Source organism: Neopelma chrysocephalum, unplaced genomic scaffold (assembly GCF_003984885.1).
Source record: "Neopelma chrysocephalum unplaced genomic scaffold, ASM398488v2 Primary Assembly neopelma1_43, whole genome shotgun sequence".
NCBI classification, from domain to species: domain Eukaryota; kingdom Metazoa; phylum Chordata; class Aves; order Passeriformes; family Pipridae; genus Neopelma; species Neopelma chrysocephalum.
In genome coordinates, this window is record NW_020897702.1 from 22956300 (window position 1) to 22974799 (window position 18500).

At 46.4% G+C, this 18500-nt stretch overlaps 1 protein-coding gene across 6 annotated transcripts in view; it reads right to left on the minus strand.

The window, feature by feature from the left end:
• Nucleotides 1-330: 330 nt before the first annotated feature.
• PHC1 (polyhomeotic homolog 1) overlaps nucleotides 331-18500 on the minus strand; it is a 23727-nt gene continuing 5557 nt past the window's right edge. For 2 of the 6 annotated variants that reach the window (XM_027677628.1, XM_027677625.1), the window contains 15 exons: nucleotides 14461-14617; nucleotides 13762-13872; nucleotides 12492-12569; nucleotides 11933-11974; nucleotides 11575-11724; nucleotides 10493-10648; nucleotides 8881-9379; nucleotides 7800-8560; nucleotides 6071-6218; nucleotides 5753-5961; nucleotides 5057-5171; nucleotides 4367-4475; nucleotides 3549-3699; nucleotides 2823-3054; nucleotides 331-2490 (listed from right to left, as the gene is read on the minus strand). In XM_027677628.1, coding sequence (XP_027533429.1) covers nucleotides 2336-2490; nucleotides 2823-3054; nucleotides 3549-3699; nucleotides 4367-4475; nucleotides 5057-5171; nucleotides 5753-5961; nucleotides 6071-6218; nucleotides 7800-8560; nucleotides 8881-9379; nucleotides 10493-10648; nucleotides 11575-11724; nucleotides 11933-11974; nucleotides 12492-12569; nucleotides 13762-13872; nucleotides 14461-14574 — 3030 coding nt within the window. In that variant the 5' untranslated portion in view covers nucleotides 14575-14617 and the 3' untranslated portion in view covers nucleotides 331-2335. Of the gene's footprint in view, nucleotides 2491-2822; nucleotides 3055-3548; nucleotides 3700-3795; nucleotides 3924-4366; nucleotides 4476-5056; nucleotides 5172-5752; nucleotides 5962-6070; nucleotides 6219-7799; nucleotides 8561-8880; nucleotides 9380-10492; nucleotides 10649-11574; nucleotides 11725-11932; nucleotides 11975-12491; nucleotides 12570-13761; nucleotides 13873-14460; nucleotides 14618-18423; nucleotides 18472-18500 lie in introns of those variants that run through there. The other 4 variants (XM_027677629.1, XM_027677626.1, XM_027677627.1 and 1 more) reach the window with 4 other exon arrangements.

Consider the following 18500-nt stretch of genomic DNA (forward strand, 5'->3'; position numbering starts at 1 on the left):
TGCCGAAGCATCTTTCTTACCCAAAGCTGAAAGGTGGTGCCTTGTGCCTGAACTACTCTTGCCAATAATGAATCCGTTTATGTTAGTTCATGGTTTTTGCTGCCACGTTGTTTCACTCCAGTTCCCCTAGGGCTTAAGAGGGAAAGATATGCACATCTTTCAAAACTGAAACTTTAAAAGCTCAGGTAGTTATGGATGGATGGGTTATGCTCTGTATTCTTCTGCAGCAACAAAAATCAAAAGTAGCTTTGTGATGAAGGTTGCACTTCTCAAAGACTCGGTTAACTTTCAGGTTCAGGAGGAGGATTAAAAAGCAGCCAGACGTGCAAAGCCTGATCAAGCATCCTTTTATTAAGAACAGTGAACATGAAATGAAGAAGGGAAGCCTTCCCATTTGACTGAAATAAAATCCAGTCCTCAGAAGTAGCTAGTAACACTGGCAGGCTAGCTGTCTGCCCACCCTGCCAAGGGTCAAACTGAACAGGAGTTCTATCACACCCAGCCTGCTAAGGATAAAACAGTTTAAGGGCATACTTCCTCTGCTGATTGCTGATTCTAACCTCCTCCTTCCCTGCCCCCAGATTACATTGGACCAAATAGTGTTATCAGGGTGCAAGCAAGCATAGGCAACTTCCTTTGGGCCTGTTTTCATTCATGAAGCCGCAGAAGTCTTCTCTCCCAAGAACAAGGATGTAATGAGAGAGATCCAACAGTACAGTTAAGAATGCAAGGAAGCTGCTGCCACATTTTATCCATCTACTAGCACTTTCCTTCCTCTCTTTTTCTAAGAGGGGTCAATAAAGAGGCCATTCCAAAGACCTCTAATGTTTTCCTACCTATGCTATTAGGCCTTCTCCCATGTCACTACAGCTTTTCTGCAACAGTAGATGCTTTCCACACAGAACAGTCTTACGTTTCACTCCAATACTCATGTGAAACTTCTAAAAACAGAAAAGCCAAGACACATGGTTTATAACACCATCTTGCTTTCAGGTATTTGGCTCTAGAGGGCACTTACCTCTTCATAGTTCGTGTAATTCCTTCAGGTTTTTTGCCTGTTTGTTTGAAGCAGAGGTGCTTCTGGAAGAGAACTTTGCCCAGGTTTTCACCTTTGGCAATTTGGTTCCAAAACTTCAGAATATCACATATAGAAAAAAGCCAAAACCCAAACCTGGAGGGGCTGAACAGGAGGAACTCAGTCTATAACATAACTTCTACCCTTCAGAAATGAGAAGTAACATTAAAGAATTAGTATTCAGTTGTTGTGGGGTGTGTTCAGTTTTTTAACTGAGGAAGAGAAATATTTGTTTTATAACACCAAAAAAAAAAAAAAAGAGCCTTAGGCAGGCAGTATAGTCCTGCCAGCTTAAACTTTGTCCCATAAGCTCTCCTGAGGATAATGAAGACAGACACAAAAGAATACAAACTGGTAAGAAAACACGCACACAAAAAAAAAACCAGCCCATTTCACAAAGAGCCTTGGTGCTTCTGAGACTCCTTTGGATCTGTAAATTATGCCCTAGCATAATGGGAAGACAAACCTAGTGCTGCAAGGTTCCCTAATATTAGACAATCCCCCTCCCCTTTGATTTTCCCATCACTTTGTCATGAGCACTCAGGAAAAATCCTCTGACTGGTTCTGAGAGGAGCACCTGGAGTGAACAGCTGCCACAACAGTTTAGCTTTACTGACTCCTGTAGACATGCAGAGTGAAGATACGACAGCTCCTATTGCCACAGGCCTTCAAGTTTGGTATGTGTGCTGGAATGGCTATTAAACCCAGTTCACGAGCAGCCTAGGTATTTTTAAAAGTGGAAAAGCAGCAGCCCCTTTTGCTCAAATTCTTCTTTGTCTACCTTTGTCACTCAAAATTTTCTAGTTACTCTTCATAAAACCCCAAGCACAGGTGCTCCCAATGTCCATGTGGGGCCAGCTCTTATGCCTCAAGTTCGGGCAGTGATATTCAAAACTAATATCTAGCAGACCTGCCATGGCAAACAAAGGTGAGGGCAGTTCCCTTTCATAAGTCTTTTAAGACAGAAAGAGATCCCCTTCACAGCTTTATGTGGTATATAGGGGAGTCATATTCAAAATCAGTACGAAGGAAAGTTGTTTAAAGGCCCCAGGTGGCAGTTCTCCCCAACCTTGTAGCACCATTAAGAGACCAAGACATGGGCTTGTGCATGGCAGTTTCAATCAGTTAAATTCCTTCTCATTCTTCTTGAATGCAAGACCACAGGGGACTGTTCCATTCTTCCCCGCCCCAGCAGGATGCTCCAAAACTGGCAGCTGCCCTGGGCTCAGAGCAAACGTGAGACCTCTGGCTTCAGAGCTGTTAGGTCTCCTTGAGGACATTGATCTTGGCACAGATCTTGAGAGCTGGTCCCAGCTTGATGTTCATGGCACTCATGAGATGTTCCTCCTTTAAAAGCAACAGGGCCTGACCATCAATTTCCTGTGCCCGAAACTCCTCAGCAATCTCCTGGCACCCTGTGCAACAAACAAACAAAAAAAAAAAAGAGTAGTGAGAAACATACATGCCTTGTGCACTCCCCTGCGCCTACTCTCTGCACCTCTGGCAGGTACAGAAAAGCAAGCTAGGAATCTAACCAACCCCCCTCCCCACTTTAGTCCTCAGTCTCCCTGAGCACACAGGATATTTGAGAAATGCATCTTGAGAATCCATCTGTATGACTTACTCCAATTCTGAAACATGCAAGAGCACTAGGCACCACTGACACTATTTTCTTTCTGGAAAGAGAGCCAACAGATCTCCCCATGCTACTGGATCACAGGAGTGCAGGAAAGGATCTTAACTTCACCTTGCAGTGATGCAATGAACTCGTACACTTCCTCCACGCTCCAACGACTAGGATTGCTGGACAGGAAGACTGGGTTGATGCCATGTAGATCTGGGGTAGGTGGGGCCATACTAGAGTTTGCCAGGTCCCTCTCTCCATGACTGGCCCTTACTGACAGGGGTCCTGGAGATGTAGGGGACAAGGCTTCATCATAGCTGGAGTTATCAGAGCCTCGACTCGAGTCTTCCTGACCCTACAAGCCCATAGGAAAGAAAACAAAAGGTCTTTTGTAAGAAATTCAAAATTACTAGCTGCAAAATAAGACACTGGGACAAGCAGAAGTTGTCCCAATAGTCTGGAACAACTGTCTCAGGCTGTTGGTCCACAGGCAGCTGACCCAAGAGCTCCCTCTCTTCCTCACATCAGCACTGAAGCTCATTCAATTCTTCTATAATCCAATTTAAGTCATTCATGTGGATTGTTTTCTACCAAGGCTGTCAGCTGATCTCACTCACTGAGACCTTCAAGACACACACGAGAGCGAACACAGAGTGAACAGAACAAGTACAAACACGAATCCACTTTCTGCAGTCAATGAATGATTGGAACAGCTCACTGTGCCTTGTGTAACAAGTGTGTCAATGTGCACTCAGCACATTCTGTATGACTACATCCACTGTGACAAAGTGGTACATCCAGCAATGACAAATGTTACACAGACTTGCCCTGACGGGACAATGTCCTTACCCTGTGGCGCTTGCCCTGGATCTTTGTTCGAGCAATTTCGGAGCTGCTGCGCCGTGGTCCCCGGCGGCGCACACGAGCATAGTTAGCTTCCTGGAATTCCTTCATTTTCTTTCTCTGCAGCCGAAACTGATGGCTGCAGCTGACATTATACCTCAAATAAGCAGAAGCAGAGCAGCAGTTAAGAAACAGCAACTACCTAAACCTAATACTTCTCCTTGCTCTAGATGGGGATAAAACTCCTCTTTACCATCAAGTTCTGTTCCTCCTCCTTTTAAGACTTCCCCTTGGAAGGAACCAGTCCAGACTTCTGACACAAGCAATATTTGGACACCCGAGTCTTGATCTAACATCTGAAGGGTCAATTAAGTCATTCCCCTAAGGGAAAAAAGACCCATAACAAGCACTCTGCTATCAACAGGAAGCAGCAATGACTAGTCTAACTTCTCCCCATTTTTTCCCAAATGCTCCCGTGTCTTTGTCTAGTACCAATGTATCAGACAGCGATCAGTGTGCACTTATTTAGTCAGTCAAATGTACATTTCACTGAAGAGAGGTTCTTTGCAGCCCCAGAACTTCCCCCTTCCCACTTCATTTTCTGAACAAGCCAGAAATTCTGTTTATACTTAACACCACATCCACCTCTCCGGACTTAGAAGCATTTACAAATCATTTAGAGTCCTAAAGGATGTCTGTGGCCAGTACATCCCATGGAGGGAGACTCAGATATACTGCAGTGTTGTAAACTACTTGGATAAGGGGCACATGCCATGTTCCATAAAATGCATAGTCAGAGATAAGGAAAATCTTGCTATTATTACCTTTTAGCACAGGTCATGGAACAAAACCTCTTGGAGCCACGGAACTGGGTTGCTGGGGCGTACTTCCCACAATATTCACACTTCAACAAGTTTGCCTTCTTATCAAGCTCTAGAGACACACAGAGATACACACTAGCTGATGATCTGAACTGAAGCAGATCACACACACAGTGATTCTCCACTCCACTGCTCTTCTTCTGAAGGGACAGATTCCCCAGCACTATTTTCTACTGAATCTAGTAAGCAGTTAGCCTGGGGAAGAAGCTGGGAAAAGAGAGGCAGAAGCTCCACTAATTAGGACTTCAGGATATTAAACAGAGCAGGTTTTTTCTCCTTGTCAGTACTGTTTCATGGAACAAGTGAAAAATAGGATATCCCTCACATCCTACAAGGCTGTGGGGGAAATCTCCACAGCTGCACACTCTGCTCTGTCCACACATCCTTCACAGTCATTAGAGACAGGTACAATTCAGATTCTCCTGCTTACTACTGACATGGGATGTGTTAGATCATATTAACAACAACAAAAAATATTGTCTTCTGCACTCAGGAAAAGGAGATTCTAGGTCCATAGCTTGAGTCTCTTAAGAGTTAGCAGGAAGAGATACAAGTCTATACAGTTAATAATACAGTATCAGAGAGCAGAAATTTTCAGTAAGACTAGCTAGGCCTCCTGGTGCTGAAACTCACCCATGGAAGCACTGTCCCCTCCCAGAGAATTGCTGGACAGGTTTTCATTCTGGCCAGAAGGAGCCTCTCCCTGCAGTGGTTTCTCAGATTCTTTCAGCAGCTGAGAACAACCCACCTGGATAGGAAGAGAATGAGTTGGACCCAATAGTAAAGGATTCTCTGTGTTCAGCATCCTCTGCAAAGTATATGCAGCTCAAAATTCAGCTCAGAAGAATCTCTCTGCCTAATAGGGAAGGAGATATGCTGAACAAAGTTATTAGTCCTTCCTGACTCAGAGGCTTGGCCATTCATTCAAAGATCCCCAAATACTATCTGCCTTGAATAGCCTGCAATTCCATGTAACTGCATTTCCCCTTAATTGCTTCAACTTTGCTCACTGCCTGTTCAAAATGCATCTTTTCCTCACTAAAAATCAGAAAGAAGAACCTCCTTGTAATTCCTGCATAAATTATTGCTTTGGGGATTACTGGAGTAAACAGTTGCCGTAATACTTGTTTTGCTCCTTCCAACTCGTTCTCTTTAATGACACCTCTTAATGCCTTGCTTCATTCGTGACACCTCCCTCCATTCCCTTCCCCTTCACCGTACGCATCTCAAGCTAGAAATGCTGAGTTGGAATATGGGGAAAGATGGAAGCCCACCACCCTCCCAAGAAGCTTCTACAGCTCCCTCCCCCCCAAAACAAAAAATCCCTACTGGAAAGGGCTCTGCTCCTTCCTGGATGACAAAGCCTTCAATGATGTGTGTGAGGATCTGGGGCTTGACGATGGCTTGTGGGGGTTTGGAGTCTCCCATCTGACGTGACACCATTGCCAGGTTTGGGGTGGAAGCAGAGGTGGGGGTAACTGAGGCTCCTTCACTTGACGTGGTATTTGGGGTTGCAATGGCAGCAGTGTCAGAATTATCTGGAAAGTTAACAGCACAAGAGTCAGTTCCCTTTGCTCCACCTACTTCAAGTGGAATATAAGATCAGATCATTAGCACACACAAGCAGAGCTCTCCTTTGTACCTCACCTCCAAGGCCACTCTTCTCCTCTATGTTTTTGGGGCTGTCTGTTACAGGAGAGGACCTGGCAGGCAGGAGTGCAGTGACATTCGGTGATTCCTCTTTCTCCTCCTCTGACTCTGCCTTGCGCTTTACTGCTAAGGTCTGAGATTTGCCCTGCGTGAATAAAGAGGAACACGTAAGCACATAGAAGAGCTGCAAAGCAAAGAACACAACAGATGAAAGGCAAAAAAAAAAAAAAAAAAATGTATCCTGCTCCATCATACTTGATTTCCAGCCTGGTTCCTTCTGGACATGCTTCTAACTCCTTCACGGTACATACCTCTACTTGGGAGCATTTGCGTAGCAAGGAACAAAGCTTGAGAATACTCACTACCACACCACAGACTTGGATCGGGTGTCCCAATTCATGTTGATACATTGGTATAATATCAAGACAATATGTGAACCTCAAAGGATTGTTCCAGGAAGAATGAAATGGAATGGCATTCATTTCCAAAAAGGCTTTTGGCTAAATCAGATCAGTTTCAGCAAAGGAGAGTCAAAAAAGCAGGGGACACACGTTCCCTATGAGCAGAATTGCCCCCGCTCTAAATATGAGACAAATCCCGTGACATCTTCCTGAAGAAGCAGACAGTGTCTAGAAACAATCTCAGAAACTGGCTAAGGAGGTGTTCAAAGCCAGGCTGGATGGAGCTCTGAGCAACCTGGCCTAGCAACCTCTGTCCCTGCCACAGGAGGGGGCTTGGAACTAGATGTTCTTTAAGGTCCTTTCCAACTCAAATCATTTATGATTCTATGATCTGAGCTTGTTGTCCCAGGGATTTAGGCAGGTCCTAACCAGACAATTCACAACAGCACAGACAAGGCTTGTGGAACATGAACCATCTTTGTTTTGCTCTGCACAGCCTGTTGCTAGGAGATCCTCTGAGGCCTAGAGTCAGTGTCTGCTACCATACACCAAGGGGTCTGTGACCCAGAAGAATCCACACTGGAGCAGTTCATGAAAAACTGCAGATTGTGGAAAATGCCCACATTGGAGAAGTTTGTGAAGGACTGTATCCCATGGGAGGGATCCCATGCTACAGCAAGGGAAAAGCATGAGGAAGAGACAAAACTTTAAGAACTGACCATAGCCCCCATTTCCTGTCCGCCCGCACTGCTCAGGGGGAGGAGGCAGAAGAGTTGGGAGTGAAGCCTGAGCCTGTGAAGAAGGGAGCAGGTATTTTTTAGATTTGTTCTTATTCCAATTACCCTACACTGATTAATTTGCAGTAAATTAAATTACTTTCCCTAAATTGAGTTGGTTTTGCTGGTGACGGTAATTGGCAAGTGATTTCCACATCCTTATCTCAACCCACAAGCTTTTCATTGTACTTTTCTCCTCATGTCCTGTTGGGAATGAGGAGCGATAGAGCACCAAATTGGTGGTCACCCAGCAGCCAGCCAAGGTCAACCCACCCCACTGGTACGTGTGATACTTAATATGTGATATGGACACCTGCCCCATTTGGGGGCAAGCCTTTGAATGATAATGTGGAAGAGAAATGCTTGTAGTCAGTAACCCCAGCGGTTGGATTGGAATTAGTGTTTTTGAGAGCCAAAAATCTCCACATCCCTTTCCCCAAACCCCTTGCCCATCCCATCCCACTGACCTGGGCCTGGACTGCGATTGGTGTCCTAGGAATGAACAAAGAGAATCCATATGCTATTCTCCTTCTCAATGGTATCACTTACTGGCAACTGGACAGACTGCATGTAGAATGCTGCTGGCATCTGAGCCACAACTGGAGAGGAAGCTGGGCTCTTCACCATGTGGGCTGTGCCTTGAACTTGTGCCAAATTCACCCCTGTGGTGAGAGGGGGAGCTTCCTGTGAGGATGCTGGAGCTGAAGATGATGATGGGGAAGCAGCATGGGTTTGGGAAACAGGCTGGACTACAGCTGGCATTCCCCGGGATGTCGGCACTGCTGCAGCAATCTGAGCCAAACCCAGCGCTTGGGCTTGGCCTGAGCCCTGCTGCCGAGTACCCACTACCTGCACTGGGATGTGTGGTGGAGGCTGCTGTGTTGCTGACATTTTGGCAGGCCCAAGCTGAGGTGGTTTGATGGGGGTGACCAGAGATTTTGACTGAATTGGAACAGGTGACTTTGTGGCTGGCTGGCAAGGACTGTCCTGCTGGAGCTGCAAATGCTGGGGTTGGGACTGCAACATAGGTTGTACCACAAGGGTCTGAGCCTGCTGCTGGTTCTGAGGTGGAGCCTGCTGCTGGGGAGGCTGAGCTTGCTGCTGCTGTTGGGTCAGAGATGTTGCTTGCTGCTGTTGCTGCTGTTGGGCCAGTTGAAGATGAGTGGCTGTGTGGAGGAGCTGGGACTGGCGGTGCTGGAACTGCTGCTGGTGATGAATGGCTATCTGCTGCTGGATCACCACCTGCTTCTGCAGATGGATCTGCTGCTGCTGCTGGATCAGTGAGTGTGGCTGAATCTGCGTATATGTTGCTACACAAACAGAGAGTGAGAAAAAACAGAGCAGAAAAGTTAGTAACAGTGCAGCTGGGAACAACAAAAACAAGGCAGGCAGCCATGGCATTGGTTTGAGACATTAAGCTTCAAAATGACTGTTAGCTTACTGGCAAAGGACATAAGGGACTAAATCAACTTCTCATGCTAATAGGGAGGGATAACCCCTCGAGACAAGAGGTCTCTGGGAGCCCAGAAGCTGGGAGGTGTGTGGGAAAACCTTTCACCATCAGGGCTTTCAAATGCCATTCTTGCGAAAGCCCAGTGGTCTCAAAGAGAAAAAGCAGGTGTGCGCTTACCTGAGCTAATCAAGGTCTGACTGGGTGCTGGTGTAGCAGTCCTGGTCAGGTTCATGCCCACTGTTTGCTGTCCGCTGCTGTCCGTTTCGCCCTTTTTTGTGGCTGCATTCTCTGTCTCTGTCTGGCTTCCCTGGCTGACAGTCACAGCCTGGGCAGCCGCTACTGGTAATGGCTGAACCACCCCTGTGCCCTTCCTTTGGCAACTGCCAGCAGCGCCTGCCGAGGAGGTCTGGCTCAATCCCATTGAGGTCTGGCTCCCACCACTTGCCACCACACTCCCGGAGACACCATTGCTGCCTGTTGCTCCCTGGCTCAGGTTGAGGGACTGGCCAGCAGTGCCAGAGGAGGCCTGAGCCACTGCCACAGTCTGGCCTGTGCTGGTGGCCTGCGGTAACCCCGAAGCCTGGGAGCTTCCTGGCAGAGCTGCCTTCTGAGCAGAGCCTTGGAGCTGGGTGTTAGTGGTGGAGGTCTGCTGGCTCCTCACAGCCAAGTTCTGCACCTAGAAACGCACATACAAAACAGAATCCATTTGCTTTATACACATTACTTGCTGGGAGTTTGACAGAGAATGTGTAAGCAACACACTCTACTGGCATGCAGGCTAAGTTGATGCCTCAAGTCTCACGTGAGGAGCTGACTAACACTGCAGGGCAAAGCTCAGGCATGGCCCGCCCCAGGAAGCACATTATCCTGAACTCTTTCCTGCTCCATCTCTGATGGAAATTAAAGATCTCATGGCACTTTGTGAACAGGATTTGAGGATACCATCTTCCTCCGAGGCATGTTACAACCTTCAGACCTGCCTGCCGTACCATTGCATTGGTAGGACCTAGTTTAGTATGACTCTAAAAGCACTGAGATACCCCTTTAAAGAGCAGTCATTCCTTTTCAATTTTTTGCCACTTGCCTCCTGCCCCTGTGCAGGGCTTTCCATTCAGCAGGCCCACAGATCTACTCGTGGCCAGCACCCCTTCCAATTTCACCAGTTCCTCTGTAATTTGGTGCTGCCATCCTCTGTTGTGACTCCTCCCCCAAATGTAATGTTATCTTCAAAGTTTGATCATGGCTCACTTTTCTTCAAAGAAAGTGCTCCAGACAAGAAAAATATGAAGTAACTGGAAATCCCAAGAATGACTGGGATAAGACAAGGTAAATGAAAAGCCATGGCAGTTCCCTGACCCAGAGAATTACTTACAGATGAATGAAGGAACTAAGACCTTGTGGCCTGTTCAATCTTTGGCATCTTTACAAGAACAAATCAGCTGGGTGAAGGAATACTACTTCTGGCAAAGACATTAAACTGAAGAGTAACTGAAAACTGGACATAGTTCTTTTTGCACAAGCACAGTCATGAAACTGTGAAGATGGGACTGATCCAGCCAGTGGCTCACATCAGAAATTTTCAGCAGAAATTAATCCCATCTCTGAAGGCAAAAAGCAAACATGAAAACATGGTGGCAAAAGAAAACAGAATCTCCTGCCTGCACAGGGACATGGGTTGGGGATAAAATAGAGATGATTGGCCTTACAGGGACAGCTTAAGACAAAGACCAGAGTGTGGGGTGACAGAAAGCAGGGGGAAGGGGAGACTCTGGGAGGGGGTGTCACTGACCTGGTCTGTGTCTGCATGGACCCCAGGAGACTGAGTGGGTGGTACCTCCTGCTGGACAGCGGCCACAGCCCCGTTGGGCATCAGGATGAGTTGGGAGGCAAGAGGCACATTGCGACCCAGGGTCCGGTTTACCTGCAACAGGTTCCCCAGCTGTGGCTGTTGAAGATCAGATGATGTGGAATGAAAGGAATGGAGGGGAAGAGAAAAAGAAAGACAATGAACCACAAGCAAACAGATTACAAAGCAACACTGGGCTGCAATGTCACACACTGCAAAACCACCAATCCTCCTTGCACTGTAACACTGAACCTAACCCTCAGGAGCAGGAAACTGGGAACAGTTTCCACATGGAAACAAGCACTCTTCTATCAAACATGGGCCTGAGGCTGGCTAAAAAACTGGAGTATCATTGAATTTTCAGATGTTTACCAGAGACTGGTAGGGAAATGGTGATAAAAGACATTTATCCAAGATCAGGGTTCCTTGAGAGGATGGGGATTACAAGCTGTATCTGAAGTCAACTGAGACACAGTTGACTTTTTAAGTAGGTAACCAAGCCCCAGACTAACTATATAGTCAAGCCTAGTGTTTTCTATTTAGCTGAACTTCAAAGCAATTAAAGCAATGACTATTTGTTCACATTGATTTATGTTTCTAAACTTACATCCCTGAGCACAGCAACAGTAGAAGAATAATTTACCATATATTGGTTCCAGCACTGAACCAGAAGAGTAGTTTTATTTCTGTGAGCTATATTCAAGTCTAGGACATATATTTCACATTTACACTCTAGTGAGAAGTGCTGTGGGATCTTTAACATCTATGCAGAGCAGAGACACACAGCTGTTAACATTCTCACCTGAGTCACACAATACAAAGCTCATCTACCCTCAAAAGCAGAGCCCAGAAGCAAATTTGTGGTTTCAGGGACAAGAGCTTCTCAATACAATTTCAAAATATACTGCAAAATCCATAAAGTTAGACTTAGTCCATAGGTGATGGCAATCCCAAGCAGTGAGACACTGAAGTAGGTAGTAAGCGGGTTTCATGGTCAGGACATATTTTGCACGCACATCTCTTACCCGAAGATACATCTGGGCCTGTGACTGGTTGAGAGGTGGTGAGGTGGTATTCCCAAGGAGCACAGACTGTGTCAGAGTTGTGGCACTGGGGGAACTCACGCTCTGTGACCGACTGATCAGCTGAGCAGCTGATGTAGTGGCTAGGTTGATCTTAGAACAGAAAAAAGTTCCAAATCATATATGAAGACATGGAGACCAAGAAATACGTACAAATTCACTTAGTGGGGTACAGCCAGAACAGACGTTTTACAGTTTTTTCCTGTATCCCACAGGGGACCAAGAAGAAGAAAGTTCTTGTCTTAGAGGGCTCATCTTAGAGGCTATGCAATCTAAACTAGCCAAAGCCCTGGATACTAACCTCATTCGTATGCTGAGCTTGAGTATCACTGTTAGCATGCAACTGTAATAAGAGATCCAAAAAAAAATTACATCATTTTCTCCAGCCTCTCAAGTAAAGGCAGAAAACCCACAAAATCTTCTCTACCCTACCCACTCATCTACTCTCCAAACAAATCCAAGCTTCTCAATACTCACTACAAAACAGACATCCTCTCATTCAATAACTACTCTGCCCAAGACAAAAGGAGATTCCCTTTCAAGCTGCCATGACTCTTTCTCCAAAGTTCTGACCCTTTTCTAATACATGACAACATACCCCAAAGTCTCACCAAACAGAGATCCATGTCCACCTTTCCAGCTAAGAGGTCTCTCCCACCCAAAAACATTATCTGGTCTCCTTAACCCCCACCAATAATGATAGCACCCCAAATCCTCAAAGTTGTCTGCATATTGTGGATTCCCAGCATTCTTAGAAGTTGTGTGGCTGACTGCCATCCTTAAATACAAAGAGGAGAAAAAACAACGTGGGGAGTAATAGGGAGGCTTCAATATATGTGTGAGGGAGCAGTTTTACTTACAGAAGCCTGGGTGGTGGTGGTCTGTTGAGAGGTGCTAGTGTTGGGGGAGCTGGCCTGTCTACTGGCTGCAATTGTAGCCTGCAAGAAAGATTGTCAGATAAATTAGTGCCTGGAACAAACTTTTCAATCCAGGCCAATTATTTGGCTTTGTCAGAACACCTAGTCCCTTAGCCTGACAGTGAACGACCTCCAGTCCTTCCACCCAGGGGTAAACACCCTACTGTTCCCCAGCTTGTCATGCTACACACTGCAACTCTCACCCTAATGCTGAAATCCACTGTTAACATCCAGACGTTCCCTACAGTATTAGCACTTTGCTGGGCTAACTAGGCAGTTTAGTAACAATGCAATGATAGTACCCCTAGAAACAAATTTCAGATTACAGTACATATGGTTTGTGGAGGAATATAAATATTGGTTTCCTTATTTCCCCCTCTCTGATCCCATAGGAATTCCCCTGTATGAGTGTAGTTAATTTTATAACTAAGATTTGTGCAAAAGTGACACGAGGATTCTAATCCTTCAGTAGTATAAGACAACAGGTAGGTATTTTATGAACAACTACATCCTGGACTAACTGTCAAGGAGTTCAGCTACTGAGATATTGTTACACAAACAGAACTGTATTCACATCACACATAATCCATCCTCAACTGATGATAAAGTCTGGTAGGTGAGCAAAGTTGATAAAGAAAAAAAAACATTCAGTAGTTATACATCATAAAATATCTTGATTCATATTGATCTATATATATGTCTCAATTAAAAAGAAAGCCTCCTGGCTGGGCAAGGTCCACCCCAGATCCCTCCTGCTGTTAAAGAAAACATGAGCTACTAAGTTTCAAGACAGAAAATTCAGAAGATACCACCTGAAATTTCACTCAAACACAAACATATTTATTCTCAAAGAAGTAACAACCCACTGTTCCCTTTAATACAGTTTTTTAACATTACTGCATTCATGGCTGACTTAACCACCCATCTTTTATTTAGAGAAGGTGCAGGGGGTAGTCATAGGCCTCTGGAGTGCAAGTTCCCTGATGGGGATACCACATTTTATCTTCCCCTGCTCTGTACCTGAAAAACAAATGAATCTTTGCATCAGGCTTCCAGTTTACTAGCTGTTTGTGTTAACTCTAAACAAGAGGACTTGTTGTCTCATCAGGGATCAGGATGACCTCACTGTACAAGGCACTGCACAAGAAGATAACTTCTGGATCTTCCCCCAAGAATGATCCAATTCCTCTCCTTCTGCCTCTTGGCAACTCACCTGCTGGACAGCAGCCAGGCTGTGAAGCTGGGCACTGTTAAACTGCTGCTGGAGCATAAACTGATGGAAGTACTGGGCCGCATTGGGCTGCCTCTGGAGTGCCTGCAGGGCCTAGATAAAGAGGAAAACCCAATGGTCAAAACTTGTGTGCTTGAAGGGTGATTGAAGAGCGCAATGAAGAAATAAGTAACAGCCACGAGAACATCCCTAGACCAAATGAAAAAAAGCATGCACTAGATTAGCACCTCAAAATCCATAGTACAGTCACAAATTTGGTAACAGACTGAATCACAGGTGTATTCCAGGACAGCAGGAAGCACACTTGCAAGAGCTTAATAAACTCCAGGAATCTGGGGATGTGTGTGGTCACACACGCAGACAAGTTTTCCCGTGTATGGAGGGTATAGATGGGCTGGGATGGTAAAATGAGTGACTTGTTCTAGAACAGCAGGCTAAAATCAATCTCTTGGATCACAGTACAGATTAAATCTAAGAGGCTGGACACTGAAGGAGTAACCTATAAAACCTGAAGTCTCAGGCTGTAAGAACTCAGGCCTAGCATAAGAATTTCTAAATCTGAAAACACGACAGTCCTCTGAGCATGCTCCCACTTAGACACATAACTCAGAGGAACACAAAAGAGCTTACTACCACCTTCCACTGAGGCACCTGCCATCCCAGAACATAACCGTGTCTCACCTGTACTGCCTGTCGCTCATAGAGAGACATCTGTGATATCTGAGGACGGGTGCTTCCTCCAGAACTGGAGCTCCCGCTGGTGGAGTTGGAGTTCTGCTCACTTTCGGTCTCCATGGTGACAGGATCCCAGGAGCTCAGGCTGAGCTGGACTCCAGATCTACATTGAGAGAGTTGGAAAGTAAGTCAGGCTACAGAAAAAAACAAACTGTATTTCGCTACATTACACAGCTTTTTTACTGTGAATATCTCAATACCAGGCTCCATGCACAACTTTGCGACATCACAGGGACCAGGGATGCTGGGGTTCTGAAATCATCCAGAAATTATACACACAGTTTAAATCTTTTATGACCACAGTCAGAGACATAATGCACACATTCTCATATTTTTATTGCCATGCTATAGTTGGAACCTACAGCATCATGAAATCTCAAAAAGGTAGTGAAGGAGCAGCTGCAGCTCATTCAGGCAATCATTTGTTTACAGACCTGACCACCTTTCCTTCAAGAGGGGCTAGTGAACTGAGGCAAATTCCACCGTGCTTCCAGTCCTCCACTGCACTTTGGCAACTTCTGATCCTCTCTTCCTCCAGTACCTCAACTCCATCGCCCTACTGCAGATATACCAATTCTGTCCCTCCTTCTCCTAACTTAGCCTTCAGCCTTCAACCCTTTCTTTCTTTCTCTGATCATATGGACTTTCTAGCTACTTGTTGTTCCTGACAGATCTTAACTTGAATAATAGACTAGAGGCTGGTATCTGTGGTGGCAAGTTGCTTTCAGGAGTAATGGAGTCAGAAGCAGAGTGGATGAAGTGTTCGCTAGCAACACTTGTAAGGCAAAAGTTGCTGAAGAGGTCATGCAGAACCAAGGAGATCTTCCAGCAGCAGAAAGATGAGTTGCAGTGAATTGCAGGACTGAGAAAGGACTGGAGAACATTTTCATCAGCCAAGAGGAAGAAAAGTGAGACTGAAGAGAGTGCTTAGCAGAAGAGTAATGCATTGAGATGATCAGGGAGTTTTCTACAGGAAGAAACATGGGCTACACCAGGAGTAGTGGCAGGAGGGGTTAGAGTCAGAAAAGGGAGCAAAAGTGATTATTCAACAGAATTCCACTGGGAAAAAAAACCCAAACCTGACTTTTTAGAAGGATATAATTTGATGTAAGATTTTTAAAAAAGTTTCTGATAGTCCTATTATCACTGACAGCCTATTTATTTCCAAAACACCAGCTGGCTCCTCTGTAACGTATATAAGAGACCTCTAAATGATACCCCTCTAAATGAGCTTCCAGGAGCCCAGAGCACTGGCACAGCCCCTTTATCTAGCCCTTTTTAAATCCAGAGATTTTGAGCTTCACAGCCTTCACCAAACAATGTTTTCCTGGTGCATAAACAAACAGACCAGTGCAGCAGAAAAGAGGGTGCAACAATAGTCTCAACCAGACAACTTTTTAAATTCTGACATGGTGTTAAGGGCAGCAGATTACTTGAAAGTAGGACAACAGCATTAACACTGCAGAGGATGGGTGACTAAATCAAGGAATTGCTGCTTCAAACCTGCTCCTCAGAATTTGGAAAATCTTTAATTGGCAAGCAGAAAGCTGCTGCTCCAGTCCTGTCTTCCACATACATCTTTATCTCTACCCTCAAGTCCTGCCCAGGCATCTCCCTGCTAATCCAACACTAGCTTCCTGCACTGCTTCAGCAGTGGCCATCAGTAATTCTGCCCTGAAGTCATCTTCTCTTCACCTGAGACACAGCTCCTCCTAACTGGTCACTACCGTCTTCAGGCACAACTCTACTACAGCTAGAAAGAGTTGGGCAATAAAACTATCCAGAATATAAAAGCTCTAGAGAAACAACTGCCTTAAAGGTCTTCCCCAGAGTGCAACACCACAAAAATTAAGTGAAGCCTGAAAATAAACAAACTGAGAAGGCAGAGAATACAGACTTTTTGAAGGAAGGAAACTGTGGTGGATAAATGAAGTACTTTGAATGGAGTTAAAATGCAAGTGAAGCTACACACATTACACCGAGTTCTCTAGTAGCAAGCTGCCATTAGAAGACAATTTATGCTCCCTTGTTCACCCTCAACCTCTCTGTTCAGATTCCTCCCAGCATTCACCTCATTTCTGGTGCTCATTAGATCAACTTGTTAACTCTGCAGAAAAGCTACCCTCAACATCATTTTCTGCCAGATCAGTGATCCGAATTACCTTACTTATGATGCCACAAGCGTCAGTGAGAGGAAAGAATGTAACTAATGTTCACCCTTACCCTCAACAGCTGCAAAAGGGGAAACCTGGCTTCTGACTTGGTGCTCTGTTCCACCAATCTGAGTTTCCTCACTAAACAGCACCACTGAATCTTAAGATTTCCACCACTTTTGAGAATTCCATATTGATCTAGATCTTATTAAAATCAGGTCCTAGAACAAAGAGAATCTTACTGAAACACCTCTGGCACGAGAGGCATTGAATAATTTTGCTGAATTTCTGTGCAGGCAGAAGGCCTTTTGGAGACATGGACAGAAAAGCATACTCTCCCTTTGCAGAAGGGCAGTAAGAATTTTAAGTCACTCACAGCAAGCAGGGTTATCCAGCAAAACCCTTTCCAAATACAAAAGTGAAAAGGCACAGTATTTCCCCAAGCAAGTTCATCTAAGGCTGCAGCTCCATGTTAGTGTAATCCGATCCAAACACAAGCTATTCCCAGACAAAACAGCAGAATTACACCCCCTCCCCTCCTCCAAGTGCATCTTCCAGCACCTTCCTCTTACAAAAATTTAGTGATCACTAGGCTATCACATCACTTGACTCATCTAGCTGCTCCATGAGATGGATAACCCACCAAAAATGATTAAACCATGGGTTTTTCAAACAAACAAAAAAACCCCCCGACTAACAATGTGGCCATTACTTGAAATTAACCTTTGAACAACAGCTAGAACTGCACCCCTAAAAGGTAGCCCCTGAAGGATACAAAGGCCTTTTAGCTCCATGGCAGGAATGACTGCACAGCAAAAAGGAAGGGAAAAGGGAGAAAACTGCCTCAGGCAGCAGTACAAGCATGAGAACATGGGCCAGTCCAGAGCCTAACCCACACTGCTGATCTCAGCACACACCAAGAACACCACAGGTGGCCCATCTACAAGTTCCTGACCTTTCTCAAGCATAAGAGCAGAGAAGAGTCAGGCCAAACATCTACTCTAGTCATCGGACATTTGGTAGAAAAGTTTTACTTGCTCATCCCATCCATTCCCCCCGGCACACGACTGCTGTCTGCAGAACATTTCCTAACCTTCTAACTGGTTTTGTCACGTCATCCTTGAGAAACTAAGTTAGCAAACAAGTAAGATTTGCACAGGTTTGCCCCACAGGTTTGGGGGAGAAAAACTGATAATCAGGACTACTGCAGCACACTCTCCTCCGTTACTGTACTTTTCCACAACAGCTTCCAAGCTACCTAAGCAGAGGTGCGAAGCTGCCGGGACACGCTAACTCTGCTCTGGGATGCTCTGAAAGCAGCAGTAGGTGCGACGCTGGAGCACTGCAGGACCCCCGCACCACCCGGTCCCCACCCCGCCGTGCCCAGCCCGCCTTTCCTGGCCGCGGAGGGCGGCAGGGGAGGCTGGCAGGGGCAGGCGGCACCCAGGCCGCCGGCAACTCCGGCGGCAAAGTTCACCCGGCACGGCGTGCGGGCGCCCTGCCCACCGCCCGTGCCGTGCCGTGCCGTGCCGTGCCGTGCCCGCAGCCCCGCCGCGCCGGGAGGCGGGATGCGCCGCAGGATGCTCGGAGCCGGGCGGCGGCTGCCCGGGGGCGGGAGCGGGGCTGCGCTGGGGAGCTGCCCGGGGCCAGGCCGGGCAGACAATGGCTGCACCGCCGCCGCTGTCAAGTTCCATCCCGCGCCGGCCCCGGGGAACTCTCCCGGCCGCGGCCGCCCGCGCCCCGGGCCCCGTCTCACCTGCGGCCGCCGCGGCGCTGCCCCGCTCTGCCCCGCTCGGCTCCGCCGCCCGCGGTGCCCGCGCTGCCGGAGCCCCA